At 36.9% G+C, this 16,064-nt stretch overlaps 1 protein-coding gene across 2 annotated transcripts in view; it reads right to left on the bottom strand.

Moving 5' to 3' along the window:
- Nucleotides 1–16,064, bottom strand: part of LOC150089374 (uncharacterized) — a 117,319-nt gene that overhangs the window by 28,798 nt on the left and 72,457 nt on the right. Inside the window, exons 4-5 of one of the 2 annotated variants that reach the window (XM_090389258.1) lie at nt 12,320–12,457; nt 5,479–5,571 (exon numbers count right to left, since the gene is read on the bottom strand). In XM_090389258.1, coding sequence (XP_090245384.1) covers nt 5,479–5,571; nt 12,320–12,457 — 231 coding nt within the window. The remainder of the gene's footprint in view (nt 1–5,478; nt 5,572–12,319; nt 12,458–16,064) is intronic. The other variant, XM_090389266.1, reaches the window with a different exon arrangement.

The raw sequence follows: 16,064 nt of genomic DNA, 5'->3' as shown, positions 1-16,064 counted from the left end.
CACAGTTTCTTCACACATTTAAAAACAACACCGCAGAAAGCACTGAGGTGTTGTTTTTAAATGTTTTTTTTTATTATTTAATGGGATGGATGCAGCTGATGTTTATTTGAACACATAGATCCGCACAGCAGTCTCGAAGCATATGGTTACTTGTTTGTGTGTTAAGTGCCAAAGCAACTATGGCTGTGATGTCTCAGTAATTACTTGAATTATTCGGTCTATTTGCTGTTTTCTGGACAGAACACCTGAGTTTTGGGCTTAAAAACATTGTGACCCTTGTCTGCACAAACTAATTCAGTCACGATGTGAAAAAAGCTAATTACTCTCTTCACTGATTCGAACTGATGATTTTTTTACCTGATGCAGGAGAACGGTATTATAACCATTCTGCTACACACAAGGCTCAGAGCATATGATGTGCATCTTATTATGTAGCAGAATTTCTTACTTGTTAAGAGTATGCTCACTGCACTCTGGTAAACAATTTGGTATTGATATATGAACGACCCTCGTGCGTGGAGATTATTGCTGATTGTTGCCTGTCGACCTTCGTGAGGAACACAGTGGGTACGATCATTGTACTTCCACACTGTGTGGAAAAGGCCTGAGTTCGAATACCGTCAAGGCGGAAGTAACTTTTATGAGCTTTTTTTTTTTTTCAGTGTGGTCGAATTAATTCGAACAGGTGCGAAATTCAGGTTTTTCAGCAAAGCAAGTAAATCGAACATAGAAAACATGCATTTTACAGGCACAATAAAACTTATGTTGGAGGAAAAACGAAATTAATAACCAAATTGGTAAAGCTGCTTAGTGTGGTTGCTCTTGTGTGGAAGTTTTATGTTGGCTTTCGACTAGCCCGATGATTTTTGTTTAGTTTATAGCTTTATTAGCATTTTTTATCTTCTTATTTATCTTTATAGAAGACTGAATTCTGAAACTTGTAGTTTGAATGAGTTTTAAATGTTTTATTTTACTAATCGATTAACCAATATTTTTCCATTAAGAAATTTTCGCAAACCAAACAGGTTGAATTAGTGGGGATGCCACTTGGTGACAAGATGAATTAAGGGAATGTTGAGTTAAATAATTAAATAATTTCTTGTAAGAAAACTTACAAGATGAATTAAGGGAATGTTGAGTTAAATAATTAAATAATTTCTTGTAAGAAAACTTACAAGATGAAATAAGGGAATGTTGAGTTAAATAATCTCATGCGGAGATGTAATATTTACACAGTTTTTCATCTCTCAAACAAGTAGCAAGTAATGACAGCTAAGTTCTAAGAATTATATGAAATGCCAAGCCAATTTTCGAAGCACCACGGTGATTGAACTGTGACTTCCTGATTAGTCGTTGAGCTGATTCAATAAAGTAGACCCTAGTCTGCAAGATGGTGTTACCTCCTGGGAAGTGTGTTTTGATGGATTGACCCTTTTTTGTGGAAGAGGGACAATTTTTTATGTAGCTGAACTTCATGTTGGTTGCTGGTTTATGTGTTTTATGGATTGTTATGTGTGTATTCTGCTTTCTCAGAAAAAAAAAACTTACTTAATTTCTTCTGTTCTCTTTTTCCTGGTGATTTGGGCATCATTGCTGTACTGGCCGTTTTTCTTTCATAATTTGATTGGTTACAGCCAGAAGATTTGGTTAATTGCAATCTGAAAATAGGGTCAAGTAGGATTAAATAAAAGAATTGCAAGGTAGGTTTCTATTCGGACTACGAGACTACTTGTATTCACAGAAAGTCAGCTTGCATTAAAAACAAGCATTCAGTTTTTTCACTAAATGGAGACACCTTTTCCTAAAAACCCTTCGGTACAAATGGCATGAAGCCTACTGTACTTTGGTGCCTTTTTTTAGGCACCCGAAGATAGAATAATCGCCAGAGATTGGAAGGGAGATGTCGAGTAAGGCACCAACAGTCGATTGGTGCCTTACCAATTCAATTAAGGCACAAACGTTCAAATTATAGAAAAAATAATCAAAATTCTGTTACGTACAGAATTTTGATTATTTTTTCTATAATGTCGATAAGCGTTATTACAAAGGTGGACGATTCAGTTTCTGATCTTTCATGCACTCTCATTCTTGATGACTGTATATAGAGTTTGCAGTTTTTACATATCTCTGGGGATTAATGGAAATTCCATGTTCCTTGAGATCCACAAGCATGGGATATCGTTGATTAAATAAAACTGTATACATTACATTATTAGAAAATGGTTTTGTCTTGAATATATTTGTCCGGCATGAAACGGGGATTCCGAAGAAGTATAACATTCAGTTCTACTGAACATTGAACTTCTAATCTGGCTCAAAGTGGTGAAACCCTATTTTATTACCATCCCCAGCCTTGTACAGGAAATGATGTCCGATTTTATTTCGTCACATCAAACGCTGCAGAGGTTGCCCTATTTCAGAATTTTTCTGCATATGCAAAAAAACCCTATTCAGAATTTTTTTGTTCCTTACTTAGGAAGTATGACACACATACACACCCTATGGCACCAAAAGTATCACATATCATCGCTCTCCTTTCGCACTGCGTGGAAAAGGCCTGGACTGCAATTCAACCAACAGGAGGAACTTTTATGGGCCCTCTGGCGACTTTGGCCAGCTCTTCTTATAATGGTTTTCATCATCTCCTGAAACTGTTTCCATAGTGCTGAGACGAGACTGCGTGACACTGTATTCGAGTTAGTTGGAGTTTTCACTCGGAAACCCCCGAGTTTTCATTCTGCAAAAGAGGAAAAACCGACTATATATATATATAGAACCATTTGCGAACACCGTGTACAATATATTGTTCTTATTACGAATAATACAGAGGCACAACATAAACAAGAAACATGCGTTTGGAATATGTTTTTGGGTAATTAGCCCTATTACCGCCCTGGCTCCCATTTTAGTAGTTTCCGTGGTTTGATAGTCTTCTGCACCAAATATCGTATGCATGATTGTTCTGTTTGGAGTTTATTAGAGGAATCTAATATACTATAATTTATGATCTCGCATAAGTCACCCAGCTGATTTCCTGCTTTCTAAAGCGTGAAATAACTAATTGATAACAGGATCTTGCCTTGCTGACGGGTATATTTTTTTTTTTTTTTTTTTTGATTTGGTAGTTGTTGGCGCATCGGCTTCTGTGGCCATATTGCACCTCCCAAGGTTTTTGCAGTACTTTGATCCAAGCCCGAGGCGGGAATCGAACCCGCGACCTTTGGGTTGCCGGGTAGGTACTTTACCCACTCGGCTAGCCCGGTCGGCTGACGGGTATATGGCATGACATGATGCTATTTCAGGAATATTACTGTTTGCTATTGAATTGATCTCATAATAATCTTTCATCTTTCGCCGTCTCAAGTTTCTTGCATCGCATTTCGGTGTTTCTGTTTTCAGGTTGTATTCACAGTATAAAAATAAATATAAAATATTATAAACGAAGTTTAGGTAGATGTACAATATTACCCCTTAAATTAAAAAAAATAATAATAAACAAGAAAATACCACTCAATCTTTTTGATTGTTTTATTTGATTTATGCTAGATAAACTACCCACCGAAATATGAATTCCTAAAATTCATTCAATAGCACTCTCCCACTTCAAAATACACCCACCCACAAATGAATTATTCAAAATCGTACAGAGGTGACTCCTGCTTACTGAGTACCTGTCTTTATAAATAAAAGCAATTATTAGCATAAGCTTAAAGTTTCTAATAAAAGTAATTATTAGCATAAGCTTAAATTTCGAAATTATAGCATTCCAATAATACACTGCTCGCAAAATTAACAGAATACATAGAAAACGTGGTGTAATTCGCGCAGCTTGCGATAAAGCGGGACAAAATTTAGTATGGTGGCGTACCATAGAATAACAATGAAACGAGGAGACAGCAAGAAACTTCGGACATGCATAAGGAACATTTATAGGGGTTGTATAAGAATTGACAAAAAAAGGTCACATTACAGAAGTCGATACATGATGCTCGAAAATATAGTCACATGAATCATTACGGGCGTATGTTTCCCTCCAGCTGCTAAACAGGCTTCACAACGGTGAACTATGCTCGACATAGGGGAGTCTCTAAGGTTCTGTGGCGACAAATCCCATTCTTCCCTCAGCGCAGACTTTAGTTCACCAAGTGACCGAGGAGTTAGCTGTCGGCGTGTAGTGCGACCCCCCAAGGGCGTCCCACCCATGTTCGATCGGATTAAGTCCCGCGATCATTTTGGCCATGGCAGTCGTTGGATATCTTCAGTTTCCAGATGTTCCTCCACTACTTGAACTCTATGTGCAGTGGCGTTGTCGTGCATGAAAAGACAACCGTATCCCAAAAAAGTCGCACATAGGGTTCGAGGATCAGTTCTTGTTACATCTGCGCAGTTAACGGTAGTTCTGTCAAAAACATGAGGAGGGGTGCTGCCGTTGATCATTATTTCGCCCCACACGAGAACACCGCCTTCACATTAAGTGTCCCTTTCTCTGATATTGGAGGAATGGTGCCACATTCCTTGTGGCACCATTCCTCCGGTGAAATTATGTCTAGAATTTGTTTTTAGGTTAAAACGGAACTCAACAGAACGGAACAGTCCGCGTGAAAATGTTTCACATGTGGCCGCAGCAACCTCAAGAGACAGTTGATGACAGAACATCGTAGGGTTCCGTCTTGCTGTTAGAGCCAGATAGCGGTCTATTCTTGTTGACGTAGCCCTCTGGCGACTTTTGCCAGCTCTTCTTATAATGGTTTTCATCTCCTGAAACTGTTTCCATAGTGCTGAGACGAGACTGCGTGACACAATAAGCCACAACCTGCCACCTCCGCCTGCGACCGCCGTTTTAAAGTCGTCTAACCCGCCATCTGAAAGAATCATCTAAATATCGATGACTTGCCATTCTGAGTATTGGAGATGTGGCTATCCTACTAAGCAAACGGGAATGAAGTGATGTGACCTCAACTCGTGTTTTTATAGGCATGAATAATTTGCATAATATGCGGCTCTGTAAGGTAGTAGTTCGATTTCTATTTGTTACTCGGAATTTGCATGACTGGATTTTCATGCCAAGGATGCCTACTATATCAAATATTCGCCTTCGGCGAAACTTTTCACAATAAAAAACATTTTGTTCTGTTAATTTTGTCGAGCAGTGTATTGGTAGGCCTGTCTTCATACAATCACCTAAAATGGAACAAATGCATAATCTGTTTTGGAAAGTGAGGTTGAAGCCTTTGGATGTCAGAGTAATGGTATTTGTTTACTCTGGTCATTTATACCAAATAACCTATTAAAAAAAAAACAAAGCGAGTGGAATCTTAAAATGGCACAATGTATGCCTGAAGATAAAGCGAAGCCAATATTTGATAATAAATATGTGCGCAAGTGCAGATATTGCATGCAAGACTGGAAATATAAAACCTAATTAAATAAAATAATTGCAGAATACAGCAATATAAAAATAGAAGTGCAATGTGTTACCTCTTCCAATGCTGAAAGTGCTTTATCCAGGACTTCCTGGATGTATTTGCTTGCAAAGTCCCGCAGTTCATCAGACATCAGAGATGACGCCTCCTAATGCATAGAAATTCCAACATGGTAAATACTTCAGCGTAGCAGTGCAATGCGTGAAAGTGAAAGCAGGGTAAGGGGAAGATACAGACGTGTATAAGCATGCACAGAATCGGGGAGGGCAGGCATAAATAAGCATGCACGGAATGTGAGGGACAGGCATAAATAAGGATGCACGGATTGGGGGCAAGCATTAATAAGTATGAAGCTGTGCCTTGTCTGGGGTTAAGCAGAGCGCATGCACAGATACAGCTTTACTTAATTTCCATATTTATTTTGGGACTAATAGCATTTTCGAAGTTAAGCAACTTGTAAATGTTAATAACAAGAAGAATAGACATGCTGTGGATGCAGTTATATAAGTAGTATTTCAGTCAGAGAGCTAGAAAATCAGGGAAAATAGGAGGATAAAGTTGAACAGGTTAAGCAATTATTTTCAAGTGAAAGAATGCACTTGGAAATCTATTAAAAGATTTAAACGTTGAAGAAGTATATTGTGTAATCTTTCTAAAACTAAAGTTAAAGATATTTCATAGCATTTTATTATATATACTGTATTCTATTAATAATTAATTTTATATGATTTTTTTGTAAACAGTTATTGTACCCTTATATTTTGCATGTCTCTCTTGGCTTATGTAACTTTTGGCAGTCGCGTTAAAATTAATTGAAATTTTAAAACTCCAAAAATAATGTGAAAATATTTATTTTAGTTTGGTTTCCAATGAGTAACATCAGTTTTAATTTACTTTAGAAAAGACATTGAAATATTTTAGTTTGGTTTCCAATGAGTAACATCAGTTTTAATGTACTTTAGAAAAGACATTGAAATATTTGTAATATAGTGTATCCAGGGAAAACCTTAAATTCACGTGAGTTTTGTGAAAATTTACTTTATTGAAACGATAATGTAGTGAATATAATACACTATCAAGTGACACATTCAGGGCTCCCACTTACAAATTTTAAAAAAACTTAGATTGCAACTTAAATAAACCCAAAAAAAACCTAGTTTTCATCATATAGTATAGCAACACAAATAAGATAAAACTTACCATGCAAAAATATATTTTTTTTAATTGTAATCAGAATTTTCATCCCATTCAGTTCCCTCCACATTTATTTTTTGAAGTTCTTTCATTTTTTTTCAAACGTTCTTCGTATCTTTTATGACAAGTTCCTTGTATGACTTCTTTTACCAATTCTGATTTAGGTTTCCATGTATAGCAATTTTGATTAGATCTATTTATCGCCTGTTTTGCCATTAGTCGATTTTTCACAGTTTCTGGTTTAAGGGAGTTTGTGGCTTTTGTTTTTATATGGTTTACTTGGGAGAAGATTTTTTCTACGCTTGCCGAAGAGTGAGGTAAAATAGTTCGACTGGTCATAAAGTTAGATAAAATCTCATATTTAGAATTATTAAAGCCATCTTTTACATTACGTAACAGATACCAAAACTCAGGGATGGTTTTGTAAGAGAAATCTAAATCTTGATTTAAACGAAATGATCTCCATTCATCATCTAGAAGATCTAGTTTGTCTTCAGAAACAAGGTGAGGGAACTGCATTGCTAAATGGAAAATTGAGGTTGGCGAATTGGCACGATCATGTATCACTGCTGGGTCAAGAACATTGAGACTGGCGATAATTCCATCATCATTTAGAGGAAATATTTTTCTGATTTCCATACAAAGTTCAACAAGAAATTTTAAACCATCATTTTTAAACCTGCTTTCACTGTCACCAAGTGGTGTTGAATTTAATAAGGCCATACAACGGCCTCCCAAATATATTTTATTCAGAGGCTTATGATTTATTGCATTGCTGGGATCAATTTCAACCAGCTTGCACGAAGTAATGACTTCTTCTTTTATGAAAAAACTAAGAATATTTTTATACTCAATTGAAACCATTGAATGAAGTAAGTGCAATCTGAAATGCTCAGATTGAAATTCAATATTCAGGCAGTTTATTTTCTCCAGTACATATCCTAAAAACAACAACATATGCTTAGTTCCTTTGGTGATCATAGTATTGTAAATATTTCCTGCACCATCGATTTTGTCAATTTTTGATTGAGACTGAAAATAAAGAACTAATGCATCCCACTGCTCAATAATAATTTTTATTACATTGCCACAGGATAACCAACGTGTTTGTGCTAATTTGGGGATTTTATGCTTAGCAGTATCTACAACATCTTGAATCATTTTGAACTCGTTTAATCTTTTGCTACTATGGGAAAAATAACAAGAGATATCTTTTATAAATATTTCTAGGTATGATGGTAGTACCTTGACTGAATGACTAGCACATAATGCAAAAGAATGGCAAACACATCCCATTATAAATACTGATGGTACATCCTTTTTTAGCAATGACTGGAACCCACTCTTAGTACCCATCATAGTGGCACAATTATCACTTCCAAAGCCAACGAGATTACTTATTTGAATGTTTTTTTTCTATGAAAAGATCTTTTACAGCTTGATAAAGCCCTTCTGAAGTACCATTTTCGACACAAACAGTGTCAAGTAACACATCTACAACATCAAGTTTTTGAATATCAAAATATCTAACAACAACAACAACAGCTAGAACTTGCGATAAAGATAAATCTGTACTTTCATCTATTATCAATGAAAACTTGTTGTTTCTGCATATGTTAGAAATGTATATTTTTTCATGATAGGCTATGCCATCTTGTATAAGATAAGAGACTTTAGTCGCCTTCATCTGAACTTGTTTTGCAATATTGCTATCATGAAATGCTTTCTTACATGCTTCTATAAGGTGAACACATTGCGCAAATGGAATATTATGCTCTGAAATGAGTGCAGCAATTGTTAACTCTGCCTTTGCTACTTCTTCATTCTCCGTAGGTTTACGTTTTGTGAAGAACGTGTCTAACGTTGAACTTGTCTTAGCAATATTTGCACTTTTTTATGCTTAACTGTATTTTTATGCGCTAGTAACATCGATCTATATAGTAGGCATTCTTTAATTTCATTTCACAACAAATACAGTAAGATGCACCTTTTTCGTTACTGTCTTCTTTCAACCAATCCTTTAATTCCGGATATTCTAACCATTCATTTCTAAAATTTTGAGTATACCACTTTATTCATCTTTTTCTGTGGGGAACAAGTTTCAGACATTGTGGGTATGGCTAATTAGCAGTTATCTTATTTAAAATGTTCTATAAAATAAAAAATAAATCACTAATCCATTAACATAAAATAGAAATAGTCACTACAATTTAAATTTATTATATCACTGTATGCAGTACACGCATAAATGTAAAAATCACACCAAATAATGCAATAAATACCACGAACGATCGCGAAAGACTGTGCAGTGAAGACCGCCTTCTGCCTGTGCATACATGTTAGTAACACGAACATGTATGCTTACATGTATGAACATGTAAGCGTAATTTCATAGTGTAGAACCCTGCGAAAACTTTGAAATCCTTTTACATTTGTAGTATTTTGTACAAGCACTTGAGATATTACAGATTATGATCAGTATTGTTAGAATATAAAATTAAGAAAATTGTAAACTGTTATTAAATGTATTAAATTTTATTGTATTTACAAGAAATAAAAATAAATTTTGACTTAAAATTAAAAATTACCGAAAAAACCCAGATAATGAGATATTTTTGTGAAAAAAACCTATCAACCCAGATGACAATCAAAAAACCCAGATCTGGGTGGAAAAACCCAGGAGTGGGAGCCCTGGACACATTACACTAAATTTGACTCTGGATGTGTTCCTGGATTCTTTCCAAATTTATAAACTTTTCCAAAGTCAGATTTAGTCTTGTGTGTGCCTGATAGTGTATAGTACTGTATTACTAATCTTACAGTATACTGAATTTTCAATAAAAAAGCGGAATTAGTATTTTCCCTACATAAACTTTGTAACCTCATTTTGTCTACGAACTGAAGTAATTTTTATATGATACGTGCACTTGTTGTTGTTATTGTAGTAGGGTTTCGGAGCATCAGCGACTAAGGCCATATTGCTCCGTATATGTTGTCTGTAAAATTGTGTATGTTCGATTTTCTGTTTGATGGACGAAAAACCCAAATTTCTGGGAAATAAAACCAGGCTACCCTCGCCTGAGACCTACTAACTCAGCCACATTCTAAAAAAATGCCTATAAAAATTCCTCACGCCATCGACTGGATTCGAACTCCGGTCTTTTCCACTCCGTGTGGGGAGGGTGGCAATTTTACCCATTGTGCTACCCACGAGGGCATATGTGCACTTACTGAACAATTCATTAACACTTTGTAACTATTTCATAAACATCTTTCTACAGTAGTATTTTGTTGGACTTCCATTGACGTGCAGGTGCTGTCAGAATCTAGACCAATGGAGGTGGGCACTCCAGTCCGCGAGTCCTTTTTTAGTATGACCCTACTAAAGTGGCGACTTGATTCCAGGGCTTGAAATTTGAAGAATTACTGGATTTGATTAACGCGTAGTTTTACTAATTTGTTATAATTATATGAAATTTATCACATTCTTTAAGTGCTTAGCAGTTTGTCTTCGAAATGGAAGGTGTAACAGTCTCCAAGTAATCAGAGGGGCTAATGGTATGCAACAGAAAATCTTGACTTTATCTATGAGCAAGCTTCCATCCACAACTTCCGGACAGAAAAAAACTAACTTATTTTTCTTTTCTCGTTGACTTTGCAGAACGTCTGCATAACTTAAAAAATAATTTCAACGGCTAACAGCTCTCTTTTTCTCGTTGTATTCACCAGTACAGTGCTTTTTTTTTTATGAAAACTCCAAACATGAGAGGTATTAGAACCTATAGTGCTTAGTACCGTGATTGAATTGGAGGTTGAGAAGAGGAAAGAAGATATTTGTTGACATTAGACTTGAACTTCTTTAGATTGTAATTTTCAGGAAATATGTACGAAGGAAGGTTGTTCCAGAAAACGGCAGTTGAATGAATAAACGAGGAAGATGAAAAATTGGTTCTGTGACTTTGAAGTTGGACAGTAAATGGATGTTGGCTGGTGGCGGCACGTGTTTGGACTGTTTTGAAAGAGAGAGCGGGAATAATAGAAGCCAATTCAGAAGAACAGTGCCCATGGAAGTATCTGTAGAAAAGGCATGCAGCAGAAACAGTACGTCTATGAGACAGCGAGTGGAGAGACTCTGTTAGAGAGGAGTCATTAATTAACCTAACTGCCCTCTTCTGAATGGAATCTAGAATCCTGAGAGAGGTTTTGGAGGCACTGCCCCAGATGTAGGAACAATATTCCATGGTATGGCGGATTTGCGATTTGTACAGAGTGAACAGCTGTTTGGAAGAAAAGTAACGCCGAGAGCGAAATTTTGGATCATGCAACTCCTAATTTTAAAACAGATGAAAGAAATAGACATGCTAGTATTTCTCCACTCTACAAAACGCTGGGGGATTCAAGGACAGCTAAAATATGTTCGGTCATGGACTACTGTTGATTAATATATGCTTTTATATAAACTCTGAGAATGTCAGATCTTTGTACTTCATTATGCCGTGACTTAAATTTTGTGATTCTAGAATTACAAAACGTTCTAAGAAAACACCAGCGTCACTCTAGGCTATCTCTCCCAAAATTTATTACAAGAGAATGAACACAGGTGTTAGGTTGATCTTGCACCCTTTGGTAATTTTGTCGTAGGTGCTCTTACCTAAACTGGGCCACTCTTTCAATGATAACCTGCAGATCAACATTCGCGAGTCACTCACCTTTTGTAGCTGATAAGGCAAACTTGCTTCTGAGGGACTTGAACAACACCATTAAAAATGTGAACATGATGAAGGTAGAAATTTTAAGTCATATTCGAATTTCTAAAAATTGCTTTTGCCCATTGGGCTCAAACTGCTCATTCAGCATACCAAAGGATACAGACCTTTTGGAATGATTACTTGCATATATATAGGAAAGAGGATCAGTAGAATAACAGATGGTCTTCGAGATCTCAACTGATTGAAGAGTTAGGACAACATCGCTCATTCAATGTGGAAACTCCGTTATCAAAAATACTTTCGGGAACCGTCTGTCCATTACTTGAATCAACCTCTCGATAACGAGCAGGCAATTTGAATAGAATGCATTTCAATTGCATAATGCTCCCACAATTTCACATAACCATAATCATTTACTGAGATATAGATTAGTGAGATTATGGAAGTCGCTCTCTGAGCAAGTTACATCTAATATCATCCATCTGCAGATAAATTTTATTGTCCAGTATATCACAAAGTGTGGTTTATCCAGTTGTTACTTGCAAAAATAATCTATGCTGATTTTGCCCTTCTCTGCCATGTTGTGTTACACTGAATGACTTGAAGAGTTCCATCATCCTCTCAAAGACTAACTGATTAATGAAAGTTGCCTTTAACTGATTAACACACATTCGCCAAAGCGAAAGTATGTGGTTTTCACTTTTTTACATTTCCACAAATTGATAAACCCACCTTGGAACATATGCATTATACTGACGTAGGTTGCCCTGGCATTAATCCAGAAATCTTCCGTCTTCCTTTGTAGAAAATTATTTAAATTAGTGGTTTCTCAAAGTTTTCTGGCTCTTTGCTGGTGAGTTTGGTGTCCCACTTTTTCACCGCTAGCCAGTTTTAAATTAGTTATTGTAAGATGGAAATTAGATATTGGATAATGGAAACTGTACAATATCACATGAACAAAAAGAGGTTAAATAAGTCAAATTCTTTACTTACCTCTAAAACAGAGGCAGCTCCACTTACTGATTGATTGGTTTCTTTTTCCCGCTTCTCTTCATGGTGTAGTGGTAAATCTTCTTCAGTGGGACTAGGCGGCATCGAGGGCACTGTGTCTATTTGAATACTAGGAACCATCTGAAATATCGCAGGTTTTAATCATAAGTAATAAGTTAAAACTGAAGTCATTTCATAATTCACTTAAGCATTATTACCTTTAAATAGTTTACACAAGAGCATTTATGCGCTTTTGTGCAAATTTGAAGAAGAAATCGCAGACGAAGCCTTTTCTTACTTCTATTTTTATTTAGTCTAAAGTTATGTGTTCGTTAAAAATAATTATTTCTAACTTAATTTATCCTACATCATATAAATTCACTCGAAATCCCTTGTAAGAAAACGAGTGACTTTAAACCGACCTGGAAATTTTCCAGGTACAAGAAAGCGACATTCTGAATCCCAATTGTTCTTCCATATGTTCTAAAAACAACTGAAAAAGCAGAGACAAGCTAACGCGTTTGCAGACTTCTCTTAAAATTAGTTTTGTTTGACAGAACTATCCGTCGAAAATAAATGATATAATAAAAACTATCGAACACTTACACTGAATGCACCAACTCCAAAATGAATTATCATATTTAAATAAATAAATAAACTAAAGCAGTTTAAGGCCTCGTACTGTGAAATTTACTAACATGTATTGGGTGGCGAAAAAACATCATTTTAATAAGCAGTTCACATGGAACGCAAATAAAGTTTCCAAAAATTAAAATGATCTTTTGCACTAATACGTTTTAAAAAAAAAAAAAAAAAAAAAAATAGAAATTTTTACTCCTGTACAGCCACATATGTATAGAGAGAAGTTTACAAGCTTGCGAATACAAGGATATTACTGCATTTAGCAATCACGTGGGCCTGAACCACAGTCAACTTAAACGTGCGGTACTGTACCTTAGCGTTGATAATTGTGCTGTCTCAGGTCTGTTTTAAGTCAGATCTTCAGTTTCTGCCTATGAAAAAGCAAAATGTTAAATATAAAACTAATTTATTTCCTGGTTTTGGTGAAGTGGAGTACATGTTATGTGCCAAAGTAATTAAGACTATGATGCCTTGATATATTTTGTCTGTAAATTGCGTATATTCTATGGTCGATTTGCCTGTTTGCTGGACGAAAAACCCGAGCTTCCAAAAGAAAAATCATGAAGCCTTCGTCTGAGACCAACTTACTCATCCACGTTATGAAAAAGCTAATAAAAATTCCTAGCTTCATTGACGGGTTTCGAATTCAGGCCTTTATAACCACAGTGCTACCACGAGGGCCTGGCCTTGAATCACACCTTTATTCATTGATGATGTTACAATCAAATGCCAACAAGCCGCTAGATAACGTGATTTTTCCTGAAACATTTAATAAAAATTTAAAAATAAAAATTCCTACATATCCTGAAAAATGCTAACTTCTTTTGTTTAGCCAAAAATTTACGTTCAGACTGGTGTGAGTAGGAACATTTTTGTGATGCAGTAACAAATCTGCAGCACAATTTTCAGGTATTTTTGGTACCACACACGTGTTACATTACCCGCTATAGAACATTTTTGTAAAAATGCTGAATGACAGTTTGGATTAGGTGGGATGATTGTTAATAAATAAATAAATAAATATTTATTTATTGCAAATACAGCAAGCCCATCACGGCACATGGCTAGGGGCAGAAATCGGCAAAAGTAAATAACATAAATATAAAATACATAGCAGAATTCATATACAGTATACACTGAAAGGACAGAATTCATGGGCTACCTGGTTCTTGGCCAACGCGACGCTGTCACCCATCGCGCTAGTGGACTAATCCACCGCTTGGCATGTATATGAGTTCACTGTATTCATGTAGACGGTAAATCGATATCAGTATGGATAAACGTCGTGAGTTAACTGACTTTGAAAGAGGGATGATAGTGGGTGCCCGACGCGTAGGTCACTCTATCGAGGAGGTGGTACAGAAATTGCGCTATCCCCATTCGACAGTATGAGGCGTGTATCGGGAATACGCCATGTCCGGAATAACATCTCATCGTGGACATCGCTGTGGGCGGAGAAAGGTGGTGGATGAACATGGCCGTCGATGTCTGTCTCGCATTGTTTCAGCCATCCAGAAAGCAACCGCCGACTTCAACAAGAGAAGTGCCAGAAACGTCTCCATCAAGACCATCAGGCATCATTTGCCGCAATAGGTTATGGGAGCCGCCGACCCAACAGAGGCCCATTGCTAACACCACGACACAGGACTCTACGCCTCAACTAGGCAAAAGAACACCGGCACTGGACCGTGGATGATTGGATCTCCTGGTCCGATAAGTCTCGTTTCCAGTTATTTCGAGCAGATGGGAGGATGCGTATCTGGCGGAAACCGCAGGAAGCTATGCACCCGTCATGTCAACAAGGAACTGTTCAGGCAAGTGGACAGTCGGTAATGGTGTGGGGCGTGTTAAACTGGCACACGTTGGGACCTCTGGTAGGTCTAGACGCATCTCTGAACTGTCCAGGTTACGTGTCCATCCTTGCAGACCATCTGCATCCCTTCATGGTCATAGTGTACCCACAGGGCAATGTACTCTTCTAGCAGGACAGTGCGCCTCCCCACAGATCCGTGGTGATTAGAACATGGTTCGAAGAGCATTCTGCAGATTTTACCACCATGGAATGACCTCCCCGTTCACGGGACATGGACCCTGTGGAGCATCTTTAGGATGCTGTGGAAAAGTCCATTCGAGCTTTGGATCCTCTACCCAGGAATGCGACGGAATTATGGAAATACCATGGATGGAAATACCTGTGGAACGCTTTCGTGAACTAGTGGACTCAATGCCTCCCCGTGTGACTGCCCTTATCCGGACGAAATGGGAGCCTATCCATTACTAGGTAGGTATCATGATTTCTGTCTACCCAGTGTACATTAACAATGAATAGGAATTATACAATGAATTCATAAAAAAATTTGCAGAACAGCACAGTTAGCTTTCGGTTGGAATTACTGGGATGGAAGCAGGCTGCTGTTGATGCTTGATCCCTTTGATGTTAGTAAACACAAATTTTCTCTTGACATTGAAACTTTGCATTAAATCATCCCACATTCCAGTTTTCCTTCTTCTTTTCGTCTCTTGTCTGTCATTTCCCTTCACTTACATCTCGTACATCTTCTCTCCGCTCAGTATGTATTCCATCCAATTTTTGTTTATTTTTCTTATAGTCTTTATCATGTTTCGATTTCCTCCTACCCTCCTCAGTACTTCTTCATTTCTAACCCTAGCCATTCATCTCTCCCTTTCAAGCCTTCTCCTTACCCACATCTCAAAAGCATCTTTATAGTATCTCCTGTGTCTAATGTCCATGTCTCAGCTCTATGAAGTTTGATATTCCATACAATTCATTTACCTAACCATTTATTTTTAACTTTATACCAGATCTTTTGGTATGTATCTGCTTTCTCTTCTCAAATGGAAGTTAATCGTATGTTGGTTAATGAGTGTGTGTACTTCATGTCTGGCTATTTGTGATTTCTGCTTGTTATTAAAACTATATTTATTGAATTTATATTGAAAAGACGGGATTTTTATGGCATTTCAGAGATATATAGAAAAATCCTAGTGTTTTTTTTTTTTTGTAGGAGATCAGTATGGGGTGGGGACAGACAATGGTGGAATCAATGGCCTTGTAGTATCAAGAGGACAGATGGTATTATCCCAT

The sequence above is a fragment of the Mastigoproctus giganteus genome, chromosome 2 (genome assembly GCF_048544385.1).
Source record: "Mastigoproctus giganteus isolate SK-2022 chromosome 2, ASM4854438v1, whole genome shotgun sequence".
Taxonomy (NCBI): domain Eukaryota; kingdom Metazoa; phylum Arthropoda; class Arachnida; order Uropygi; family Thelyphonidae; genus Mastigoproctus; species Mastigoproctus giganteus.
This window is presented reverse-complemented; position numbering and strand designations above follow the sequence as displayed.